Source organism: Zalophus californianus, chromosome 17 (assembly GCF_009762305.2).
Source record: "Zalophus californianus isolate mZalCal1 chromosome 17, mZalCal1.pri.v2, whole genome shotgun sequence".
Taxonomy (NCBI): Eukaryota; Metazoa; Chordata; class Mammalia; order Carnivora; family Otariidae; genus Zalophus; species Zalophus californianus.
The window spans coordinates 51375335-51397821 of record NC_045611.1 but is presented as its reverse complement, the minus strand read 5'-3'; the positions used below and the strand labels follow the sequence as shown (position 1 = coordinate 51397821).

The following is a 22487-nucleotide window of genomic DNA, read 5'->3' as shown; positions in this document are numbered from 1 at the left end:
CGCAGCCGGGGAGGTCCTGTGCGGCCTTTGGGGGTGGGGGGCGGTGCGCCCGCTGCTGCCACGGGGCTGCCGTGGTCCTCGCCTCAGCCACATTGTAGTTGAGGGAACCAGACGGAAACGCATAAGTGAGCGCGTAAGCTCATTTCAGCACTGATCATTTCTCGAGAAAGTCAGGCGGAGTGCTTGTGGCAAGAGGGTCGGTGCCACAGGGGGACAGTCAGCAGAGGCCTCCTTGAGAAGGGCTGTGAAGGGGCGGAGGCCGAGGTGCAGAGGCCCCCGCCCGGCGGCTCGGGTGAGAAAAACAGAGGCGGCTGTGTGGCATGGAGAGGGCAGGCGGGGGAGAGAAGTCCCTGCGTGGGACTTGGACAGCCCCGGCGAGGTGGCCGCATGGGAAGAACGATTGGGTTCAGGCAGAGGCCTTCGAGGCTGACGGATAGTAGGGGCTGCAGTGGATTCGGGGAAGCTTCCGGGGCGCTGTGGAGGCTTCTGGGCAGAGGTGGCTGCGACAGGGTAGGAAGTAGCAGGGCCAGGCTTCGTGGTGTGGAGATGGCGCCAGGGGCCGGTGTGCCTCCTCGTACTCGCGTCATAGGTGGGAAGGAGCAGCTGGGGCAGAGTCACTGGGTGGAGGCTCCCGCCGTCCCTTTGCCGGGAAGTCCTGCCGGAGAGGGGCGAGTTGTTGGCTGGGGAGCACCCCTGCTTTGGCCGCCGTGTTAAGCAAGGAGTCCCATTTGACAGCCGTGCGGAAATCTGGAGGGGCTTCAGGGAGACTACCTGGGAGTGTGTGGTGTCTGGGTGGTGTCGGAGCCATGGGAGCAGGTGTTTGGGGCAAGGAGCAGGAGCTTTAGAGAGAGCAGTGACATGTTCTCAAGTGAGGAAGGCAGGCTGTGTGAGAGGGGGTGCCGTGGTTCCCACGGGGCCCCTCTGTCTTTCCTAAATATACGTAAAATGTATGTGGAAAAAGGTCTGGGTGTGGAGGGAAAGCAAGTCCGTCAAGCTTGTTAACAGTAGATCTCTCTAGAGTAATTGGCTCTAATTCCCGTATCAGGATCGCTCAGTGGTTTTTACTGTGTTCACAGTCGTGCAGCCTTCGAGAAATTTGCTCTGGGCCGTGCAGGGGGGCCTGGGGCCGTTGTTCGCTGAGCGTGCCCAGCTCCGCGCTGGAGCGCCGCATAGCGTAGGCTTGCCCACCAAGTTCACATGTCCCCGAAGTTCAGGGGCTAGAAGGAGGTGACCTTTTATTTTCCACTTTATATGCTTCGTGGATGAAATATTACAAATCATTTTCATCCTTTAAGTTAAATTACAACACTGGCCACCTTCAGACGCTCAGTAGCCAGCCCCATGGAGGATAGTGGTGGCCGAGTCACACAGTGCAGATACGGAGCATTTCCTCACTGCAGAACATTCTATGTGGGGGGCAGCGCCGACCAGATATCGTCTGTCTCAACACACACGCACACGCACACGCGCGCAGCCTCCACGTGTGGCAGTGCCACTCCCCCACCTTGGCTTGGTTGTGGGTGGAGTTTGGGGAGGTCAGCTGCTGATGCTAGGCACCTGCCTGCCCTCAGGAGTGAAGGCAGACCCTTCAGCCTTGTACTTCCTAGACGCCGTGTAGGAGGAGCGCCCCCCCCCCGCCCCCTGCTCTTAAATGCAGCAGCATGCTCAGGAACGGGTGCAGAGCTTGGGAACCCGTAAAGGAGGGAGGAGAAGGAATCAGCCAGGAGTCTCTGGCTAGACGTGTGGCCATAGCCACAGTTTCGTTATTTCCTTCTGTTTATAAGTGTTCGTTCACCGTGGTTGAGCTCGTATTACGAGCTCACTATGAGATGCAGTGCTTTTCGTTTCTGGTTATTTCAAAGAAACCGTAAAATGAACGTTCACTGCCAGTAATAAGAAGAAATCAGAAGCACGTGGGGTCAAAAGTGAAAGATGCTTCAGCTCTCTCTCCCGAATCTCATTCCCAGAAAACAGAGGGACTGTTTTCTGTCTGTCTTCAAAGCCTTTTCTTTGCATTTTATAAACATCTGTATGACGTGGCGTCTTGTTTTCACTTCATGAGCATTTGCCCACATCACTAAATCGTGCTGTGAACCCCATTTTCAGTGGCTGCATCCTGGGGGGGGATACCCTTGTTGGCCGCTCCGTTCCCTGCGGTTGGGCTTTCTGTGGGGACCGTCCTGGGGAGGGTAGGAAGGGACGGGCTGCACATCGTCACCCATCACCACTGGGGGGTGGTTCACCAGTGAAGGGCGCACAGGGGGGTTGGAATTGGCGCCGTGAGGCCCTTCCCGACATGAACCCTCGGTTCTTCCCTGCCACAGAGGACTACGGGCACTACGAAGAGCTGCCGGGGGAGCCTGGGGAGCACCTCTTCCCCGAGCACCCTCTGGAGCCCGACAGCTTCTCTGAGGGAGGGCCCCCAGGCCGGCCGAAGCCGGGCGCCGGTGTCCCCGACTTCCTGCCCTCAGCCCAGAGGGCCCTGTACCTGAGGATCCAGCAGAAGCAGCAGGAGGAGGAGGAGAGAGCGAGGAGGCTGGCTGAGAGCAGCAAGCAGGACCGGGAGAATGAGGAAGGCATGTGTCCTCCCCAGGGGCAGGGGCTTCCCCAGGCCACTGTGCAGTGGAGAGGTGGGGAATGCCTAGGTGGGGTTTTGTGTTGGAAAGGAGCCTGTGGCCAGGGAGGACCCTTGCCCAGGACCATGAAGCCAGGCTGGGGCTGCTGCATTGCTTGTCCCTGAGAAAATTCGAAGTCAGGGCTGCCCTTCGGTGTCTTTGGGGGTCAAGAGAGACCCTGATCCCATAGAGGAGGGAGGTGGGCTGGTCCCTGGAGGAGACAGCAGCCAGCAGGATTTCCCTTCTGAGCCCTTACAGAGGAGGCTCAAAGGAGATGCTCACAGCTCCCCTTTCCCTAGACCATGTTCTCAGGAAGTCAGCAGATGACAGCTAGTCGCTGACATAAACCAGTAATAAAAGTCCCAGCTGCCAGGTCGCTTGGTGCCACACAGTGGATCTGATGGCATCCAGCCCAGGAGGAAATGGGGCGGACAAATGGTGTCTAGAACCAGGAGCCGGAGGCCACGGGTGGCCCTTGTAGGAGCCCTGGAGCAGGTGGGGACAGCGCCCTCCCTTGGTGGCTCCGGTTTCACCTGCCTAGAAGGTTGGACTTCGGCCAGTTTGTGAGCCAGTTTCTGAGTTGGCCCACCCGGCCCCGCCTCTTCCCAGCCGGTGACTGCCCTTCCCCTTCCCCTTCCCCTTCCCCGGGACATGGTAACGCTGCGAGGGGCCTGGGGGCCAGTGTCTGGGAACCCCGAGCGCAGTGAGAGTGGAGTCAGTGGTAGCTGCTCCCAGGTGCCCAGAGCTGGGCCTGCCAATGGTGGGACCGCAGGCCACGGGGGGTGAGGACGAGGTGGCAGAGCCCTGGGCTAGGACCCTGAGCTCAGTCCCTGCTCTGCCCCCATCTCATGGTGCTGTCCACACCTCCGCTTTCTCGTCTGTCAAACGGGCATGATAACAACACTGCCTCCCGGGTGGTCGTGAGAGTAAGACAAAGCACTTAGAGCAGTGCTGGCACACGGGGAAAGGTCTAGAAACATTAGCCGGTGACCTGCCATGCCCGGCGGCTCAACCCACCTGAGCTCAGTGGCCGTTCATGGCAGCCCACGGAGGGAGGGGAAACAGGTTCTCCAAGGTAAGAGGCAGAGGAGCCATTCACCCAGCGGGCTGCTGTGGGGGTCCAAGAGGGCTGGTGGCAGATGGTCACTCATGTTCCTCTGCCTCTCTGTTCTTTCTTAGGTGACACTGGAAACTGGTACTCGAGTGATGAAGATGAGGGTGGGAACAGCGTCACTTCCATCCTTAAGACCTTGAGACAGCAGACGTCTAGCAGACCCCAGGCTTCCGTCGGGGACCTGAGCAACAGTGGGCTGGGGGATCCCCGCCTCCAAAAAGGACACCCCACAGGAGGCCGGCTGGCTGACCCTCGCCTCAGCCGGGACCCCAGACTCACCCGCCACGCCGAGGCTTCCAGCGGGTCTGGCCCAGGAGATACAGGGCCCTCCGACCCTCGGCTGGCCCGCTCCCTGCCCACCGCCAAACCCGAAGGCAGCCTTCATTCCAGCCCTGCAGGCCCCAGCAGCTCCAAGGGGTCTGGACCACCCCCTACAGAAGAGGAGGAAGGGGAGCGGGCCCTGCGGGAGAAGGCCATGACCATTCCCCTGGACCCTCTCCCTGGGCACCCGCTGCGGGACCCGAGATCACAGCTGCAGCAGTTCAGCCACATCAAGAAAGATGTGACCCTGAGCAAGCCGAGCTTTGCCCGCACCGTGCTCTGGAACCCCGAGGACCTGATCCCCCTGCCCATCCCCAAGCAGGACGCGGTGCCCCCTGTCCCTGCAGCCCTGCAGTCCATGCCCACCCTGGATCCCAGGCTGCACCGTGCCACTGCCACAGGGCCCCCCAACCCCCGACAGCGCCTGGGCACCTCCACAGAGCCCGGCGCATCTGGCTCCAACCTGCCTGACTTTGAGCTCCTCTCTCGCATCCTTAAGACGGTCAATGCCACGGGCCCCTCAGCGGCCCCTGGCTCCAGCGACAAGCCCAGTGACCCCCGGGTGCGGAAGGCACCTACCGACCCTCGGCTTCAGAAACCAGCAGACTCCGCTGCCTCCTCCCGGGCTGCCAAGCCTGGCCCCACCGAAGCATCCTCTCCAGCCGGCAGCCCCAGCGGGGAGTCCTCCCCACCAGCCACCGCCCCCTATGACCCCCGAGTACTGGCTGCCGGCGGGCTGGGCCAAGGCAGCGGAAGTGGGCAGAGCAGCGTGCTGAGTGGCATCAGCCTCTACGACCCCAGGACTCCCAACGCAGGTGGCAAAACTGCAGAGCCGGCTGCCGACGCAGGAGCCCAGCCCAAGGGCCCTGAGGGCAATGGCAAGAGCTCAGCCGCCAAGGCCAAGGAGCCCCCATTCATCCGCAAGTCCGCCCTGGAACAGCCGGAATCCGCGAAATCCTCTGCGGATGGGGGTGCTGCCACAGCCACGGACAGATACAACAGTTACAACCGGCCCCGGCCCAAGGCCACAGCGGCCCCCACCGCTACCCCAGGCGCCCCACCGCCAGAGGGCACCCCGCCCCAGCCTGGCGTGCACAACCTGCCAGTGCCCACCCTCTTTGGGACTGTGAAACAGACGCCCAAGACGGGCTCTGGGAGCCCATTTGCTGGCAATAGCCCAGCCCGCGAGGGCGAGCAGGACGCGGGGTCCCTGAAAGATGTTTTTAAAGGTTTTGACCCCACTGCCTCCCCCTTTTGCCAGTAGTGTTAAGCTGGAGTCAAGCGCTCCCTGCACCCCACCCTTCCCAGGGCAATATTTAAGGGCAGCAACCAGAGTTGGGAACTTGGGGGGAGGGGGGCTCTGGGTTTTTTTTTTTCCCTTTTGTTTTTTCTCTCCATGTGTCTCTCTCTCTCTCTCTCTTCTCTTTCTCTTTTTCTCTCTTTTTTAATAGTACTTTCGTTACAACATATAAATTGTATATAACCATTTTCAGTCCGTTCTGGTCAGTGCTGCAGGGCTCCCAGGCTCCCACCAAGAAAACCTGCACGTGAACAGTTTCAAGTCCCCTGGGCCTCAGCCCTAGCTGGCACTTCCTCTGTCCAGGCTCAGTTCAGGGACTCTCTAAAGGCTGGAGCCCCAGTCTGGTGGCTGGGGGTCCGGTGGGTTTTCTGGGCAAAGCTCGGCCCCTCCTCCGCCCCCTGCCCACCCCCGAGGACAAAGGGAACAGTAGGTGTCCGAAGGCACTGAATGCTGCTCACCCCACATGAGCGAGGAGAGATGAAGCCGAGACAGTGGTCAGGCCCTGCATGGGAGCAGGTCCAGGTGTTTCTAGAACCCCATCCCTTCTGCAGGGGGCAGGCCCTGACGACCTGCTTCAGAGACCGAAGGAAGGAGACAATTTGAGAGAAAGGCAGAGAGCCCTCGGAAGCTGCCTGGCCCAGAAGAAGCAGAGCCCCATCTGCTCCTGTCTCCGGATTCGCACACTGGCCTCCCTGCCGCCCTCCGTCCAGAGTTCGTCCTCAGACCCACACCCTCTGCCCACATCAGAAGACTCCAGGGTGAGAGATGGACCTGGAGGTGGCAGGGCTGATGTGGGGCGGCATACCCCAAAAGCTGCCTCCAGGAGGCAGCCTTCGCGTGTTTTCTGTCAGTATTAGCTCCTGTCCTGTCCTGTCCTGTCCCGTCCCGCCGTGGCCATGCCTCCTCCCCTCAGGCTGGGGGTCTTTCCTGGTCCTCAGGAGCCAGAGCACCCAGTGTGCTGGCCCCAGCCCCTCAGGGGATAGCTCAAGGATCCGTGGCATGGCCACTCCACCAGGCTCCCGACGGAGCCCCAGGTGGTTCTTGGCAAAGTGTTTCTACTCTCCGCTTGCTTTGAACCTCCTTGCACCGTGTCTAACTTAGGGCCTATGGTTTTGGTGTGTGCGGTTTTTTTCTCAGCTGACAGGTGCATGGGTTCAGAGGTGTGTCACAGTATTGGATTTTGGGGGCTTGAGGAAAGGGCAGGAGACTAGCCAGGGCAGGGTGGGGCTGTCGGGCCCTCTCCAGGAGAGGGCCCAGCAGGAACCCCGCTTGCAGGTGGAGGGTGCCGAACCAGAAACCTACATCGTGCTCCCCTCCTCCGGCTGAGCCGGGATGGGAGCAGAGACGTCTGCACTGGGCTCCCCCACCTGCCCCAGGACCCTGGCTGAGATCCAGCCCTGTCCATAGAGCTCCGGAGGAGGCCCGTCCTGTGGTGGTGGCCTGGGGAGACCAGCCCATGGCTCGGGGGTCCTTTCCACTTTTGTGTAAGCATGTGCTGGCCGTCTCTTGCCTTTTTCTTCTCATCCCATTCACCCCACCTGCCTTGCTTAAGGCCCCCACCTATTCCTTGCTAATAATGAGGAAACCTGATGACCCAGCCAAAGGGTTTCCCCTCCCACCTCCTTGCGGTGGGAGGTGAATGAGGCTCCTATACCAAACCCCTCTCCCCAGAAAAAAGAGAAAACAGTTATTGAGTTTGGGGCCAGAAGCTAGGGCGGGAGAAGGCAGCCCACAGGGTCAGTGCGCCGTGATCAGGTTGGTTTGGTTTGTCTCTGTCTTTTTTGTTTTTGTTGTTTTTAAACAATCATTAGTGAGATTTTTCTTCAGCCACCAGTGTTGGCCTTGAAGCAGAGGGCTGCAGCCCTTGGTGTTTGTAAAAATAAGTAAGAATACACAGTGTGGCTATGGGTTTGTTTTTTTTTTTCCCCTCCCTCCTTTGAGAATTTTCTTTTGTAAAAGCAAAATTAAATACTTTTTTAAAACCGAAATCTGTGGATGAAATAGAAGCTGGAACCCTCCTGTCGGAATATTCAGCCTAAGAACCTCATGGGACTATGAATTCCCCCGAAATTTTCATTTGCCATCAGGCCAAGCTTTTAAAAACAAAATGTTCTCTAACCAGGATTGTAACAAAAGTGTAAATACTACTTCAGAGTTGAGAGTTGATGGTGCAAATATGTATATAACGTACTGTATTTTTACAATGATCATCGCATGACTGTCCCAGCCCCCTTTTTGTACTCCTTATCTGTCTTCCAGAAATGTCACCTGCCCTTTCTCCTGTGGTCTCTTAATCCAATAATTGTATTACTGCCATTAAAGGATGCAGTTATTTTAAAACTCCTGCAGTCTTGCCTCTCTGTGCTGCCCCCAGCATCCCTCTCCCTGGGAATGACAAAACCTAGATCTGTTCTCTGGGTGGCTGGCCCCTGGGTGACATTCGTGATGACACTGGGGGATCAGGGCCTCCAAACAGCCTACACTTAGCTGTTGGCACCTGCCTCCCACGGTTCCCGGGCCCCCGCTTTGGGCCAGTGTTAGCATTCAGAGTTACAGTGGTGTGCTCCACGGCCCCACCCCTGCACAGCGCACGGAAGGGGCCAGTGGTGAACAAGCAGGGCAGTGGGCTGGCTGCTAGGGATGCGAAGAAACGGGAGCCCTGACCACTACAGACTGTGTCTCCTCAAAACGGATGTTAACACACCTATCCCCCCCACCCCCCGTATTAGGAGGTGAGGCCTCTGGGAGGTTGGGAGGTAGTGAGGTCAGAGGGATGGAGCCCTTCCACGGGTTGCCCGGCTAAGCTGGTGAGCTCTAAATTGATGTCAATATTTCAGGGTGTAGTCTTTGAATTTCTTCCCATTCATCCGTATTGAGTGAGGATGATTTCACCTGCAATTCAAAACTCCCAACTCAGCTGGCTTAAACAGGAGTCTCGCAGCTTGGGAAGGTCAACAGGGCGGTTCTGGGTTGGTCAAGTTGGACTGTAAAGTCACACGGGTTTGGGCCGGCTTTCATACTGCTGGCTATCCCCTCATGATTGCAAGATGGTGAGAGCACCTGGCAGCCTCCGCCTCGCCTGGCCAAGTGCAGAAGCAGGTAAGGAACACCTATATTTACTCATGAGCGAGGGAACACTTCCTGGAAACTCCTCAGCATACTTTCCTGTCTGATCTCATCAGCTCTCCCTGTGTTGGTTGCTGGCAAGAGGGTCAATGAAGTCTCATGTTCCATGCTTAGACTAATCAAAGATCCAGCATCCTGAAGCCGAGGATGCAAACACCTGCATGGCTCGCAATGTGGGGGAGGCCCGGGGGTTGAGAGCCACAGTGATGATTTGGCTAGCAGGTGTGTGGTGGGTGGCCCTGGGTTCCAGCAGAGGCGACCAGCTGGCTGGGGCAGGGACCTGTGAGGGGAAAGGAGCTGGCACCTGGACCCGGGAGGTTGGCAGGTCCTGGAGAGTCTCGAAGGCATTGCCACAGACACAGGCAGGGAAGAGCCTGGAGAGTTTGTGTTCAAGTAAGGACCAGACCCGGGGCCCCTGGGTGGCTCAGTCATTAAGCGTCTCCCGGGCTCCTGGGATCGAGCCCCGCATCAGGCTCCCTGCTCAGCGGGGAGTCTGCTTCTCCCTCTGCCTCTGCCTGTCGCTCTACCTACTTGAGCTCTCTCTCTCTCTCTCAAATAAATAAATCTTTAAAAAAAAAAAAAAAGTAAGGACCAGACTGGAGGCTAGAACCTTCCTCCCAGGGCTGACAGGGAACAGGGGTCGGAGAGGATGTCTGAGCAGCCCTGTGGAGGGCAGTTGCCTTGCTGAGATGGCACTGGGAAGGACGAGGTGGTCTGGGAACTGGCCAAAAACAGCTCTGGACTGGGGCTGTGGGTGGAGGATGTGGGGGCCCCTGCAGAGAGCTGGATGATGTCTCAAGATGTCATGGAGCCCTGAGTGTCACTGTTGGAGGAAAAAAACGGAGTCTGAGGACAGAAGGGGCCAGAGAGCATTGGCTGGTGAGTGAGGCCAAGAGCCATGTTGAGAGCCTTGCACTTTCAAAGATGACTGGGGTGTCGGATTGGCACCCGTGCCAGGGTCCTCGGGCACCTGACCCGACCCACTCCCTAGATTGTGCAGGTGTGAACATGTGACCGTACTTTCTTTGTCAGATGTTTAGCCATCTGCCCATCCCTCTCCACCCACGAGAACACAGCCCCCCGGGGGCACCTGGGTGGCTCAGTCGTTAAGCATCTGCCTTCCGCTCAGGTCATGATCCCAGGGTCCTGGGATCGAGCCCCGCATCGGGCTCCCTGCTCCGCGGGAAGCCTGCTTCTCCCTCTCCCTCTCCCACTCCCCCTGCTTGTGTTCCCTCTCTCGCTGTGTCTCTCTCTGTCAAATAAATAAATAAAATCTTTTAAAAATAAAATAAAATGAAGTGCAGTAGCATTTAGTACCTTCTTGAAGTTGTAGACCATCATTACCTTTTTCCAGTTCCAAAACATTTCTATTACCCCAAAAGGGAAGCCCTTACCTATTATTATTATTATTATTATTATTATTATTAAAGATTTTATTTGGGTCTGAAAAGACCCTTTGCCCAAATTTGACCATAGTCACAGATTCAGGGGGTTTGAACGTGGCCATGTATTTTGGGGGACCACCATTCAGCCCCCTACACTGGTCTTTCAGCTGATTCTGGGGATGCGGGCAGAGAAGGCTCTGATGACTCTTAACACTTCATTCACCACCTTTCTCTGAAATCTGTCCTGGAATGTGTGTGCCGCAGTTATTCCTTACCTCGCAGTAATCTTTTGGAAGTCTCTTAGAAGTCCTTTTCCTGGGGCGCCTGGGTGGCTTAGTCGTTAAGCTTCTGCCTTCGGCTCAGGTCACGATCCCAGGGGTCCTGGGATCGAGCCCTGCGTCAGGCTCCCTGCTTAGCGGGAAACCTGCTTCTCCCTCTCACACTTCCCCTGCCTGTGTTCCCTCTCTTGCTGTGTCTCTCTCTGTCAAATAAATAAAATCTTAAAAAAAAAAAAAGTCCTTTTCCTGACAATCACAGGATCATCCCTTATAAACAAGCTTCCACCAGAGATGAGACACAAACATCAGATAATATCCATAGGAACACTGTACTGGATATTTGCAAAAAGACCCATCCTGAGGCTAGATGAGCAGCTTTTTCTATCACGGGTATTGCCCATGTTGTGAGTCTGGTGAGGGGCTCTTAATACTATGAAACTTTTTTTTTTCTGAGATTTGGAGCCTATCAGTTGTGTTAGTAAGGATGGGCAAGGTTCTGCTGCAGAAATCCAAATTTCTAAATCTCAGTGGCTCAGTGGTGGGGCAGCAGGAAGCTGGGTTCATCATAGCCGCTAAGGAAGGGACCCAAGCGGCCTGCGGCTCCGCCCCTGGAAACCACCTGGCAGTGGTGAGGGGAGATGGAGGATTGCCCCCCAGCCCTTAAAATGCTTCTTCCCCAAGGCCATGGACTTCACCTCTGTTGTTTTTCATTGGCTAAACCTGAACTTCCAGGAGGCTATATAGGTGCTGTTCTGCCATGGGGCCAGGAGGCGGACAGCTGGAGCTACTCGGGAGACCGGCACTAATGTCTCCCGCACCAGCCTTCCCAAGTTCTCCCAGGCGTCCCTCCTTGTTTGCAGGTGCGACGCCACGGGCTACAGTAGCCCGCTGAGGAAGGTCCCTCTCATCTGTCTGCCACCGCAGGGAGCCCCAGTCCCTGAAGGCCTGAGCGGCTGAAATTCACCCCTAGGTTTCCACGGAAGGCCACGCCCCCACAGGCCGCCCCAGCCGATGCCTGAGTAGGGTGGGCGTGGGGATGCGGTGGGTGGTTGGGGGGGGTGTGAGAGAGAGAGAGAGAGAGAGCAATCTGGTGTCTCCGCTTCTAAGGAGCTAATCCTACCCGGACCTACCCTGCTATTGCCGTATTCCCCGTATCCCCAGTAGATGATTTGGTTTTGTTTTGTTTTTATTTTGTTTTTATTTTTTTTAAAGATTTTATTTATTTATTTGAGAGAGAGAGAGAATGAGAGACAGAGAGCACGAGAGGGAAGAGGGTCAGAGGGAGAAGCAGACTCCCCGCTGAGCAGGGAGCCCGATGCGGGACTCGATCCCGGGACTCCAGGATCATGACCTGAGCCGAAGGCAGTCGCTTAACCAACTGAGCCACCCAGGCGCCCCCAGTTTTGTTTTGTTTTTAAAGATTTTATTCATTTATTTGCCATAGAGCGCCAGAGAGAGAGCACAAGCTGGGGGGCGGGGAGGGGCAGAGGGAGAAGCAGGCTCCCCACTGAGCACAGAGCCCCACGCGGGGCTCGATCCGAGGACACCAGGGGATCATGACGGGAGCAGCAGGCAGACACCCAACCGACTGAGCCACCCAGGCCCCCCGACCAGATGATGTGAAAGGTAAAATCTTTTACACAGTCTTTCTTATTTCTTCTGGTGGTTACTCTGTTTCTCTCTCTCTTTTTTTTTAAATAGTGTTGACATTTAAAAATTTTTTTTATTATTTATTTGAAAGAGAGCACAAGCTGGGGAGGGAGAAGCAGGCTCAGCAGGGAGCCCAGGCACGGGGCTGGATCCGAACCCAGGAACACGGAATCGTGACCAGAGCCGCCGGCAGACTGAGCCACCCAGGTGCCCCTCTGTTGCTCTTAAAACATGTCAGCTTTAGGTGTTTTCTGCCAACTTCCTTCTCCTTTCCCTCTTCCTTACTTTCTTCAGGCTCGTCTTGTAACTTTACATACTATGACACCTTCTGTGTCTTACTCTCTCAACAAACACTGCACATTAGAATGTTCTGCAGGGATGGAAATGGTCTCTCTCCTTGCCGTCCCAAGGACAGCAAGTTTTGTTTCCCAGCCGCTGCCATGTTGGACAGCACAGCCCTAAACCCTAGATAACAGCTCAGGACTTTCCACTTGTTAAAACGATCACAATTACAAATCACTCCATTCACTTTCCTCTCCAGACCTCCCACCTCCTGTCAACGGCATTCTGCTCAAGCTGGGTAACTGTGTTTGCTGCTGTAACAAATTATCACAAACTTAGGGGCTTAAAAATAATGCAGATGCATTCTCTTAGAGTTCTGAAGATCAGAAGTCTGAAATCAAGGTGTTAGCAGGGTTGTGTTCTTCCTGGAGGGTTCAGGGGAGAATTCATTTCTTTGCCTTCTCCAGCTTCTAGAATCCTCCTGCAGTGCTTGGCTCAAGGTCCCTTCCTGATGTCCCTCTGACCTCTTGCTCTTGTCGTCACATCTACTATTAACTGATCCTCTTGCTTCCTTCTTTGAAAAGCCTCTGTAGCCACACCCTAATTCCTGGAACCCAAGAACGCTATATTACGTGGCAAAAGGAACTTTGCTGGTGTGATTAAGGGTGGGGAGATGGGGAGATGATCCTGCATTGTGTGGGTGGCCCCGGATGTCATCACAGGGTTGCTCATAAGAAGGAGGTGGGAGATCAGAGTGGTAGGAGGGAAGCAGAGTTCAGAGTGGTTCTAGGAAGAGGCCACAAGCCAAGGAAAGCAGACAGCCTTCAACCCCTGCTTCTCACTGAAACCCCAAAGAATTGAAAACAGGTACACTAACAAATATTTCTACACGCATGTTCATAGCAGCGTTATTTTTTTTAAGGTTTTATTTATTTGTCAGAGAGAGAGAGCACAAGCAGGGGGAGCAGTGGACAGAGGGAGAAGCAGGCTCCCCGCTGAGCAAGGAGCCCAATGCAGGACTCGATCCCAGAACCCCAGGGTCATGACCCGAGCCGAAGGCAGACACTTAACCGACTGAGCCACCCAGGGGTCCCAGCAGCATTATTCATAATAGGCAAAGAATGGAAACAATCCTCATGTCCATCTACTGACGAATGAATGAACAAAATGTGCTATCTTCATAGAAGGGAATATTACTCCCTTGTGACAAGGAATGAAGCAACGTTAAAACTTGAAAACATTAAGCTAACTGAAATAAGCCAGATACAGAAGGCTACATATTGTAGGATTCCATCTCCCTATGAAATGTCCAGAACAAATCCACAGAGACAGAAAAGAGATTAGTGGTTGCCAGGGACTGGGGGAGGGGGAGGGGATGGGTGCAGTGATCAAACCGTTCTGCGGTTAGTGATGCAACCTTGTGAATATTCTAAAAGCCATTGGATTGTACACTTTAAAAGGATGGATTTTATGGTATGTGAATTACATCTCAATTTAAAAAAAATTGCATTTTTAAAAAAAACTAGCATTCTTGTATACCAAAAAAATCAAATGGGAAATTAACAGAAAATCAGATAACTTTCCCAAGAGTGATAAAAACCATAAGGTATCTAGGGGAAAAAAAAACAAAAAAACCCCACGAAACTATAAGGTAACTAGGAATTAACCTAATGAAGAATGCATGAGAACTTTCTGGAGATGTCAAATTAAAAAAAAAAAAATCTGAGATAAGGAGAAATTTTATTCAAATGTTATTCAAAAAGACCATTTTAGAGCATGTGACTCTTGATCTCGGGGTTGGAAGTCCGAGTCCCACGTTGAGAGATTACTTAAAAATAAAATCTGTAAAAAACAAAAAACAAAAAACGACCATTGCCGTGGGGAGGCTGCTCTGACCTCTGAGGTCTGCAAGTGTCTCCAAACAGAAAAGGGCATTGCTTTCCGCTAGCCAGTGGGGTTTGTAGTAGGGGAAGATGGGTATGTGAGTGGCAGTAAGTAACCAACGTGGTTTGACAGGAAATGTGTCCTCCTGTGGTCAGCAGGTCTCAGGAGAAGCTGACCAGCATTTCAGTTGGGGGAGGGGCTGTTTGGGGTCTGGGGGGAGGGAGGGGAGGAGAGCAGCCTGACCCAGCGTTGGTCAGGGCGAGACAGAGGGGTCACCGTGCACACCTGGGCAGAGAGAAAATGCTAGAGTTGTGTCCCAGGACTTAAAGGGCAACCTGAATAAATGCTGGATGGGTGGGTCACGTGACCTGCCTTGTGATTCCTCTTCAGGCACTAAAATGTCCTGCCACCAAAGCGAATGCTGTGTCCTCTCCCCCCACCCCTTCATTGTTGTGGCCCCAGTTGGAACAGGGCCTGACATCAGGTCAGCTCTTCATAAAAATATATTCCTTTTTTTTTTTTTAAGATTTTATTTATTTATTTGACAGAGAGAGACAGCGGGAGAGGGAACACAAGCCGGGGGAGTGGGAGAGGGAAAAACAGGCTTCCCGCGGAGCAGGGAGCCCGATGTGGGGCTCGATCCCAGGACCCCGGGATCATGACCCGAGCCGAAGGCAGATGCTTAACGACTGAGCCACCCAGGAGCCCCTAAAAGTGTATTATTTAAAAAAATATTTTTTTATTGAGATGTAATTGACATCTAACACTGTGTAAGTTTAAGGTACAACATGTTGATTTGATACATTATATATATATATATATATATATATATATATATATATATATGTGCAATTATATATAGTGTTGCAATAGGATTACCACTGGACTCTTAGCTGACATCTCCATCATGTCACATAATTGCCATTTCTTTTTTGTGGTGAGTACGTGTATATTCTGTAAAAGGATCCCAATGTCTGGTTGTCCCTTCCACCCGCAGATGTGACTGCATTGGTCTGGGATGAGGCTGGAGCATTAATGTTTTAAAGCTCCTGGACTGTTCGATTCGTGCATGAGAACCACTGGTCAAATCACAAGTGCAGAGGCAGCCGGCCAGCCCTCTGATCTGTCTCTTTAAGGAGGATTTGTTTTCTCTGCCCTGACCCTTTCTGGCATTTGGTTTTTCTCTCCCTTCTCCCTCCTCAGACTAAATGGTTCCACCAGCCAAGAATGTGAGAAATGTGTCTCAAATATTTTCAGTTCCACTTAATCCATTTAATGCTTAGGGTTCATTGCCACCAGCCAGGCTGTTCCAGCCCATTTGAACTCCCTCCCAAGTTTAACCCCCTCCAGAGCTCCCAGTCAGCCTCCCCCTCCATAAAAGCCAAGCTCTTCTCAGTGGTAGATGAAGGAGCAGGTAAGGAGGGGCCTGGCCCAGCAGGTCTTGTAGCCAAGATTCCAGAGGTTGATGGAGAGCTATGTGGAAGGGTTTCAGCTAGGGAGAAACATCATTAGATGCTCATTTAAAATAGCCTCTGGGGGCGCCTGGGTGGCTCAGTTGGTTAAGCGACTGCCTTCGGCTCAGGTCATGATCCTGGAGTCCCGGGATCGAGTCCCGCATTGGGCTCCCTGCTCGGCAGGGAGTCTGCTTCTCCCTCTGACCCTCTTCCCTCTCGTGCTCTCTATCTCTCATTCTCTCTCTCTCAAATAAATAAATAAAATCTTAAAAAAAAAAATAGCCTCTGGTGGGGCACCTGGGTGGCTCAGTGGGTTAAGTGTCCCACTCTTGATTTCGGCTCAGGTCATGATCTCAGGGTCGTGGATTGAGCCCTGCGTTGGGCTCCACGCTCAGTGGGGAGTCTACTGGAGATTCTCTCCCTCTGCCCCTCCCCCGCTCCTGCACACACACACTCTCTCTCAAATGCATAAATCTTTTTTTTTAAGGTTTTATTTTATTTGACAGAGAGCGACACAGTGAGAGGGAACACAAGCAGGGGGAGTGGGAGAGGGAGAAGCAGGCTTCCAGCTGAGCAGGGAGCCCGATGCGGGGCTCAATCCCAGGGCCCTGGGATCATGACCTGAGCCGAAGGCAGATGCTTAATGACTGAGCCACCCAGGCGCTCCTCAAATAAATAAATCTTAAAAAAAAATATATCCTGTGGCTGCTAAGTCTTTTTCCCAGTCAGCACCACATTCTAAAGATGAATGTCAGGTCATGCTACCCCCTAGCTCAAAATCTCCCCCTGGCTCCCATTGCACTTAACATAAAATAAGAAGCCTTCAACATGGCCCCTGAGACACCAACAACCCAACCCCCATCTGTCTCTGACTTCGTTTTGTCCCCACTCCCCTCGCTCACTTTGCTCCAACCACACAGGCCCCCTGGCTATTCCTCCAGCATGTCAAGCACACTCCAGCCTCAGGGCCTTGGCACTTGCTATCCTCTCTGCTTGGAGCACTCCTCCTCCTCATCACCTCATAAATGACTCCTTGTCACTCAGATGGCTACTCTTATGTCACATCCTCAAAACTCAGCAGCTTATAATAATAAATGTGTACAATTGCATATAGTTTCTGCAGATCAGGAAGTACCCACAAGAGTAGCTTAGCAGGGTGGTCCTGGCTCGGTGCTTCTCATGAGGTTCAGGCCAGGGCTGTGGTCATCCAAGGACCTGACAAGGGGCTGGAGGAACCTTTCAGGGATGTTCATTCATGTGGCTGGCAAGCTGGTGCTGGCCGTTGGCTTCTTTTTTTTTTTAAAGATTTTATTTATTTATTTGAGAGAGAGAGAGAGAGAGCATGAGAGGGGGGAGGGTCAGAGGGAGAAGCAGACTCCCCGCTGAGCAGGGAGCCCGATGTGGGACTCGATCCCGGGACTCCAGGATCATGACCTGAGCCGAAGGCAGTCGCTTAACCAACTGAGCCACCCAGGCGCCCTGGCCGTTGGCTTCTCCGCAAGGCTGCTCGTGTGTCCTCCCAGTATGGCAGCTGGCTTCCCACAGAAAGGGTGATCCAAGAGAGCGCTGCGGACGTGGCAGTGTCTTTTATGACCCAGCCTTGGGAGTCACACTCGATCACTTCCATAGTATTCTATTGGCCACACAGAGGCAGTCCTGATTGGATGTGGGAGAAGACAACACAAAATGTGAAGATAGCTGGTGTCATCCTAGAGGCTGGCTGCCATAGTCTTTTGTCATTCTCTGCCTCATCACCTTGATTTATTTTCTGCATGGATTTGACATTTCCTGGAATTATATTAATTATTCCTTTGTCTCCCTTGCCCAGTGCTATCATGTCCATAGCGGCTGGGACACATCATTTTTCTGTTTAGTTCACTGCTATATCCTCAGTGTTTTTGTTTTTTGTTTTGTTTTGTTTTAGTTTTAGAGAGGGAGTGGTGGGGGGAGGGCAGAAGGAGAGGGGAAAGAGAATCTTAAGCAGGCTCCACGACCAGAATGGAGCCCGACATGGGGCTCAAGCTCACAAATCTGAGATCATGACCTGAGGTAAAATCTAAAATCAAGAGTCAGACGCTTAACAGACTGAGCCACCCAGGTGCCCCCATATCCTCAGTGTCTTAAATAAACAGAGCTTGGTACATAGTAGATATTCAATAATTATTTGCTGAAATAATAAGTGGAGAATCTACCCTTAGGGGGTTCTGGGGACCAATAAGTGGGCTGGTTTCAGCTGTCCAGGTGAAAGATAGCAAGGGTTTGAACTCGGGATTGGAGAGAAATAGATAGCTATTGACAGGGTCACCTGTCCTCTTGCAAGTTTCTGATCTCTTCCTGCTATAACACAGCCTTCATAGGGAGGTGGAGTGATTTTTTTTTTTAAGATTTTATTTACTTATTTGACAGAGAGAGTGGGAGAGCACAAGCAGAGGGAGCAGCAGAGGGAGAGGGAGAAGCAGGCTCCCTGCCAAGCAGGGAGCCCGATGTGGGGCTCGATCCCAGGACCCCAGGATCACAACCTGAGCCGAAGGCAGAAGCTTAACCATCTGAGCCACCCAGGCGCCCCAGGAAGGTGGAGTGATCTTAACAGATAAGTTGAATATTGTCTGACCCCTGCATAACTTCTCTATGTCTTTCTACTGCACAGGATCAGGAGTTACAGGTGACCCAGGAACTAAAGGGGGTGACCTCAAATGGGTCCCCTTGCTCTGGATGGGGTTAGGGTGGTCAGAGAGCTGTTTTTCTGGATTCAAAAAGATCTCTACGCACTGTAGGGCATCTTAGAAAATATAGTTGTCATGGCTGCCCTGGAAGAAAAGGAAACCATTTCATGATGGTAAATAATTGTTTATGTTCAACCTCCTACACTCACTATAAGCTTTCCTGGGCCCCAGATTCTTTCTGTAAGTCTCTGATCATGCTTTATCTGGTCTATGCCTACTCCGAGTTCAGGTTTCAACTTAGGCACCCCTGTGCTGACTTCACATCCAGGCTGGGTTAGGTACCCTCTCTGGGCTCCGCTAGTCTCCTGGACTTCCCCAAGGATTTACTTATTTAGCATGTTTAGTGCTTATTTTCTGCCTATCCCTCTAGAATGGAAGCTCCATGAGAGCAAGGAGTTTTCTAATCCATGAACATGGTATATATTTCCACTTATTTAGATCTTCTTTAATGTGGCTCAACAGTATTTTGTAGTTTTCAATGTAGAAATCTTGCATATCTTTTGTTAAAATATTTCCTAAGGATTTTTGGGTTTGATACTATTGTAAAAGAACTTATCTTCAATCTCATTTTGCAACTGTTTCTACCTAGTATGTAAACATAAAATTGATTTTTTTTTTTTTAAGTAGGCTCCATGCCCAGTGTGGAGCCCAACACAGGGCTTGAACCCACCACCCTGAGATCAAGACCTGAGCTGAGATCAAGACTGAGCCACCCAGGCACCCCTATTTTGAAGATTTAATGAGAATATCCATGTAAAGCGAGAGCACAGTCTGATACATGGTTAGTGCCCAATAAACATCAGTTTGTATTACCTCACTTCTCCCTCCCTATAAAAGAGGGAGCATTCTAGTTTGTAACTCCTTAAGTTTACAATGAGAATGAAATGACATCATGCACAGACTGTGCATAGCACAATTCTTGGCACAGGGAAAGCCACTGGTAAATGTTTGCTATTATTATTTACCAAGTCCCTGCTTATATTGCGCTGGGGGGCATGGAGATGTGTCAATCAAGGACCCAGTCCACTGAAAGCTCACAGCCTATTGGCAGAGACAGGTAAGTATAGAGATCATTACCCCACAATGTAGTAAGGGGACATAAACTGAAATTTGCCAGTTTAAACCTAAAAGGAAACAGCAATGGTTTATAGCAGGGAAAATAGGAAACAACTTAGGGACGGGGATCCCCTGCGGTACCTACGTGTAATGCATCGGTATGAACCATTAAACTTAATGCTGCGGAACGGAGGATGGGGATGGTTGGCTGGCGCAGGGGGTGAAAATTACTTTTCATTAGACACTTTTGTATCTTTTGCATCTTGGACTGTGTTCAAAATAAGCAGTATTTTTTAAAATAAGAAATTATGCTGTGGAAAGTATTCAATGCCACCAATGTTCACGACTTACTGTTATGTGAAAAAAAGTTAATTTGTCAAACAGCATGTCGTTTTACACTTACCTAAAAAAAAGACGGGGCAGGAGTACAACAAAGTATTAGCAGTAACTTCATCAGTGGGATTAATGTTGAGTTTTACTTTCTCCTCTCGGCTTTTCGAGATCTTGCTAAGGTTCTACATTAAGCAGAATTTTGTTTTGTTTTGTTTTTGTTTATTGGCCGTGAGAATTAAAGTTATTAACAAAACTACAACTCCCAGCAGGCATCATGCCCCCGGCTTCTGAAGACCGGCCTTCTATGGGCGCAATGTTCGCTGGGATTCGTAGTCCAGTAGCAGAAGCAAGGTGGGACGCGCAGTACCGGTACAGATGACAGAGGAGGAATCACCCGCAGTGTCGACCAATGGACAGTGGGGGCCAGCCCTGAGTGGCGCTCGCAAAACCAATGGGTGAGCCGACGTCCCTGAGTGACGTGTTCTTTAGCCTACGGGCGGCCCATGGGGGCGGGTCGGTGAGCGGCGGCCGTAGTGCGAACCATGGGAGGTGGCTGGTGGTGGGCTCGGGCCGCCCGACTGGCCCGGCTCCGCTTCCGGGGGGCGCTGCTGCCGCCTCCGCGGCCCCGGAGCGGGGGCGCCCGGGGGTCTTTCGCCCCTGGCCACGGCCCCCGCGCCGGGGCTTCGCCACCCCCCGTGTCCGAGCTGGATCGTGCGGACGCCTGGCTCCTTCGGAAGGCGCACGAGACAGGTCTGAGGCTGGGGTCGGCCCGGATGGGAGAGGGGGTTCCAGATAGCCGAGCTGTCGGCGCACGTGAGTGGGGGGTGGGGGCGGGGCTCCTGCTGGAAACAGGGCCGGGGCTCCGGAGAGAGCAGGGCTTCCGTATAAGCGCAGGGAAGTGCTCGCTGCAAGAGCGGTCTGTCCGCAAAGAAGGGCTTGCGGATGGGACGGTGTCCGGTTAGTGGGGTGCAGTAGGGATTGGAGAGGTGAGTCGGGCTAGGACTGGCAGCCTTATAAAATTGCACTGCCTGGGCAAGAGAGGCGTCCAGAGAGCGTTAAGGGCGGGGAGCTGCCTACTAGAGGGGTGCGCGTTGAAGGAGCCAGTTCAGCTTGAAGAGGCGACCACTCTGCATTAGGCGGGAGTGTGGATCCCCACCAAAGAGGGGGCGAGTTCCGGATTGGAGGGAGAAACAACCAATAATAGAAAAGCTCTGGGCTGATTGGAGGGCCAGGTGATCCAGGCTGCAGGGGGAGGGGCCTCACGTGGAGAGGGTAAATAGAGGCTGGGGTAAGGGTGTGGGGTTTGTAACCCCGACTGGCCCGTTAGCGCCCCACCAGGGACTTGAATGGAGGTAAATAACAGCAAAGAAGGACGTACGCAGATAGTTGATAGTTGGCGTTAGGGGGAGGCTGGAGAGAGACTTGAAGTGAGAGAACAGCTTGTCCCCGGAGGGGGGATACACATTTATGGGGGTGGGACGTTGACCAGCATGACCTCTTGGGATCTGCCTGTCCTCAGATTTAGGTCCTGCAGTTTGGGTTCCTAGATACTCCTCCAGATTCTGCAGACTGTCTTGAATCTTTGGTGCTGCGGAGTTTGGGGGAGAGGGCTCAGAGATGGATGGAAGCCAGAGTTTGGGCGCGGGGATAAGGTTAGGTGGAGGGCTGCCAGGACCAGGCGGGGATTTGGGGTGGGATAACACCGTCCTGGCAGATGGGGTTGGGGGCAGGGTTTGGGCTGATGCTGATTTCTTGCCCGCCACCCCCCGCCCCTTCCTGTAGCATTCCTCTCCTGGTTCCGCAATGGTCTCCTGGCATCAGGCATCGGGGTCATCTCCTTCATGCAGAGTGACATGGGTCGGGAAGCTGCCTATGGTGAGTACAGACCCCCACTCTCACCCTCACCAGGAAGTGTGGGCACTTGCTCCCCCACTGAGGAGGTAGAGCCCCCATCCTCCCTGGTGGCTATAGATTCTTCCCTGCCCCATCCCAGCCTCCCCATAGTTAAGTGTGGAACCCCTCACTCTTTCCCCCCCGCCAGAAGCCACCTCACCCTCCCTCCCACCCCACCCACCCCGGCTTCCTGGGCACTGGGGAGGGCGGTGGGTCCTTGCCCCCTCCTATCCGACTTCTCAACAAAGATGAGGGTCCTGGCCGAGCCCCTCATGCTGGCTCAGCCCCAGACTGGCCCCGCTGCTGCCCCTCCAGCCCTGTTTTTGCTCTCAGACCAGCTCCTTAACTCCTCCTCTGGTCCTGAACCCCACCTCCACATCCTAGACAGCCCCCCCCTCTGACACCTTCTCGAGTCCCTGAGCTTGGGTCTGCACTTACCCCTACCCTGACCTTGAGTTTGCCCCTTCCTCTAACTCCACCTCAGTTTCCTGACCCACCTCGATCCCCGGGTCATCGGGCTCCCAGACCCGGGCCTCCAGCCACCCCACTGCCTGCAGGCAGCCCCCTGGCCTGGGAGCTCGGGCCCTCCCTCCCGCTGACTGCAGCCTTCTCCCCCCCCTCACCCCCGCACAGGCTTCTTCCTGCTGGGCGGCCTGTGTGTGGTGTGGGGCGGCTCCTCCTACGTGGTGGGCCTGGCGGCGCTGCGGGGACCCATGCAGCTGTCGCTGGGGGGCGCGGCGGCGAGCGTGGGGGCCGTGCTGGCGGTAGGCCTGCTCTGGGCTTGTGCCGTCGGCCTCTACATGGGTCAGCTGGAGCTGGATGTGGAGCTGGTGCCCGAGGACGACGGGACAGCAGCTGCCGAAGGCCCCGATGAAGCAGGCCGGCCACCACCGGAGTGAGTGGCTGGGCCACGGGGAATGGCCGGGCGCTGGACGGCCGGGGGCCCAAGGACCGGGACATTAAAACCTGACCCTTTACCCGCTCCATGTTCCGAGTGGTGGTTCCTGCCATGGGGAGGGTGGGGCGGGCGTGGGAGCCAGGCGAGGCAGGTGGAAGTAACCAAGAAGGAGAAA

The 22487-nt window shown here is 53.8% G+C and overlaps 2 protein-coding genes across 7 annotated transcripts in view; both read left to right on the top strand.

Moving 5' to 3' along the window:
* The window catches only part of ZC3H4 (zinc finger CCCH-type containing 4), a 42304-nt gene extending 34614 nt beyond the window's left edge, over nucleotides 1-7690 (top strand). For 4 of the 6 annotated variants that reach the window (XM_027618757.2, XM_027618761.2, XM_027618762.2 and 1 more), the window contains 2 exons: nucleotides 2325-2576; nucleotides 3795-5314. In XM_027618757.2, coding sequence (XP_027474558.1) covers nucleotides 2325-2576; nucleotides 3795-5314 — 1772 coding nt within the window. Of the gene's footprint in view, nucleotides 1-2324; nucleotides 2577-3794 lie in introns of all 6 variants that reach the window. The other 2 variants (XM_027618758.2, XM_027618763.2) reach the window with 2 other exon arrangements.
* Nucleotides 7691-20024: 12334 nt separating this feature from the next.
* Nucleotides 20025-22396, top strand: TMEM160 (transmembrane protein 160). The gene is made up of 3 exons (XM_027619218.2): nucleotides 20025-20271; nucleotides 21304-21396; nucleotides 22048-22396. The coding sequence occupies exons 1-3, from the start codon at nucleotides 20064-20066 to the stop codon at nucleotides 22311-22313; spliced, it is 567 nt and encodes a 188-aa protein (XP_027475019.1). The 5' UTR covers nucleotides 20025-20063; the 3' UTR covers nucleotides 22314-22396.
* The last annotated feature ends 91 nt before the right edge of the window (nucleotides 22397-22487 follow it).

Coding starts and splice junctions, on each gene's coding strand:
- TMEM160 (XM_027619218.2), top strand. CDS start 20,064: ATGGGAGGTGGCTGGTGGTGGGCTCGGGCCGCCCGACTGGCCCGGCTC. Junction 20,272..21,303: donor TCGGAAGGCGCACGAGACAG/GTCTGAGGCTGG, acceptor CCCTTCCTGTAG/CATTCCTCTCCTGGTTCCGC. Junction 21,397..22,047: donor GGGTCGGGAAGCTGCCTATG/GTGAGTACAGAC, acceptor ACCCCCGCACAG/GCTTCTTCCTGCTGGGCGGC.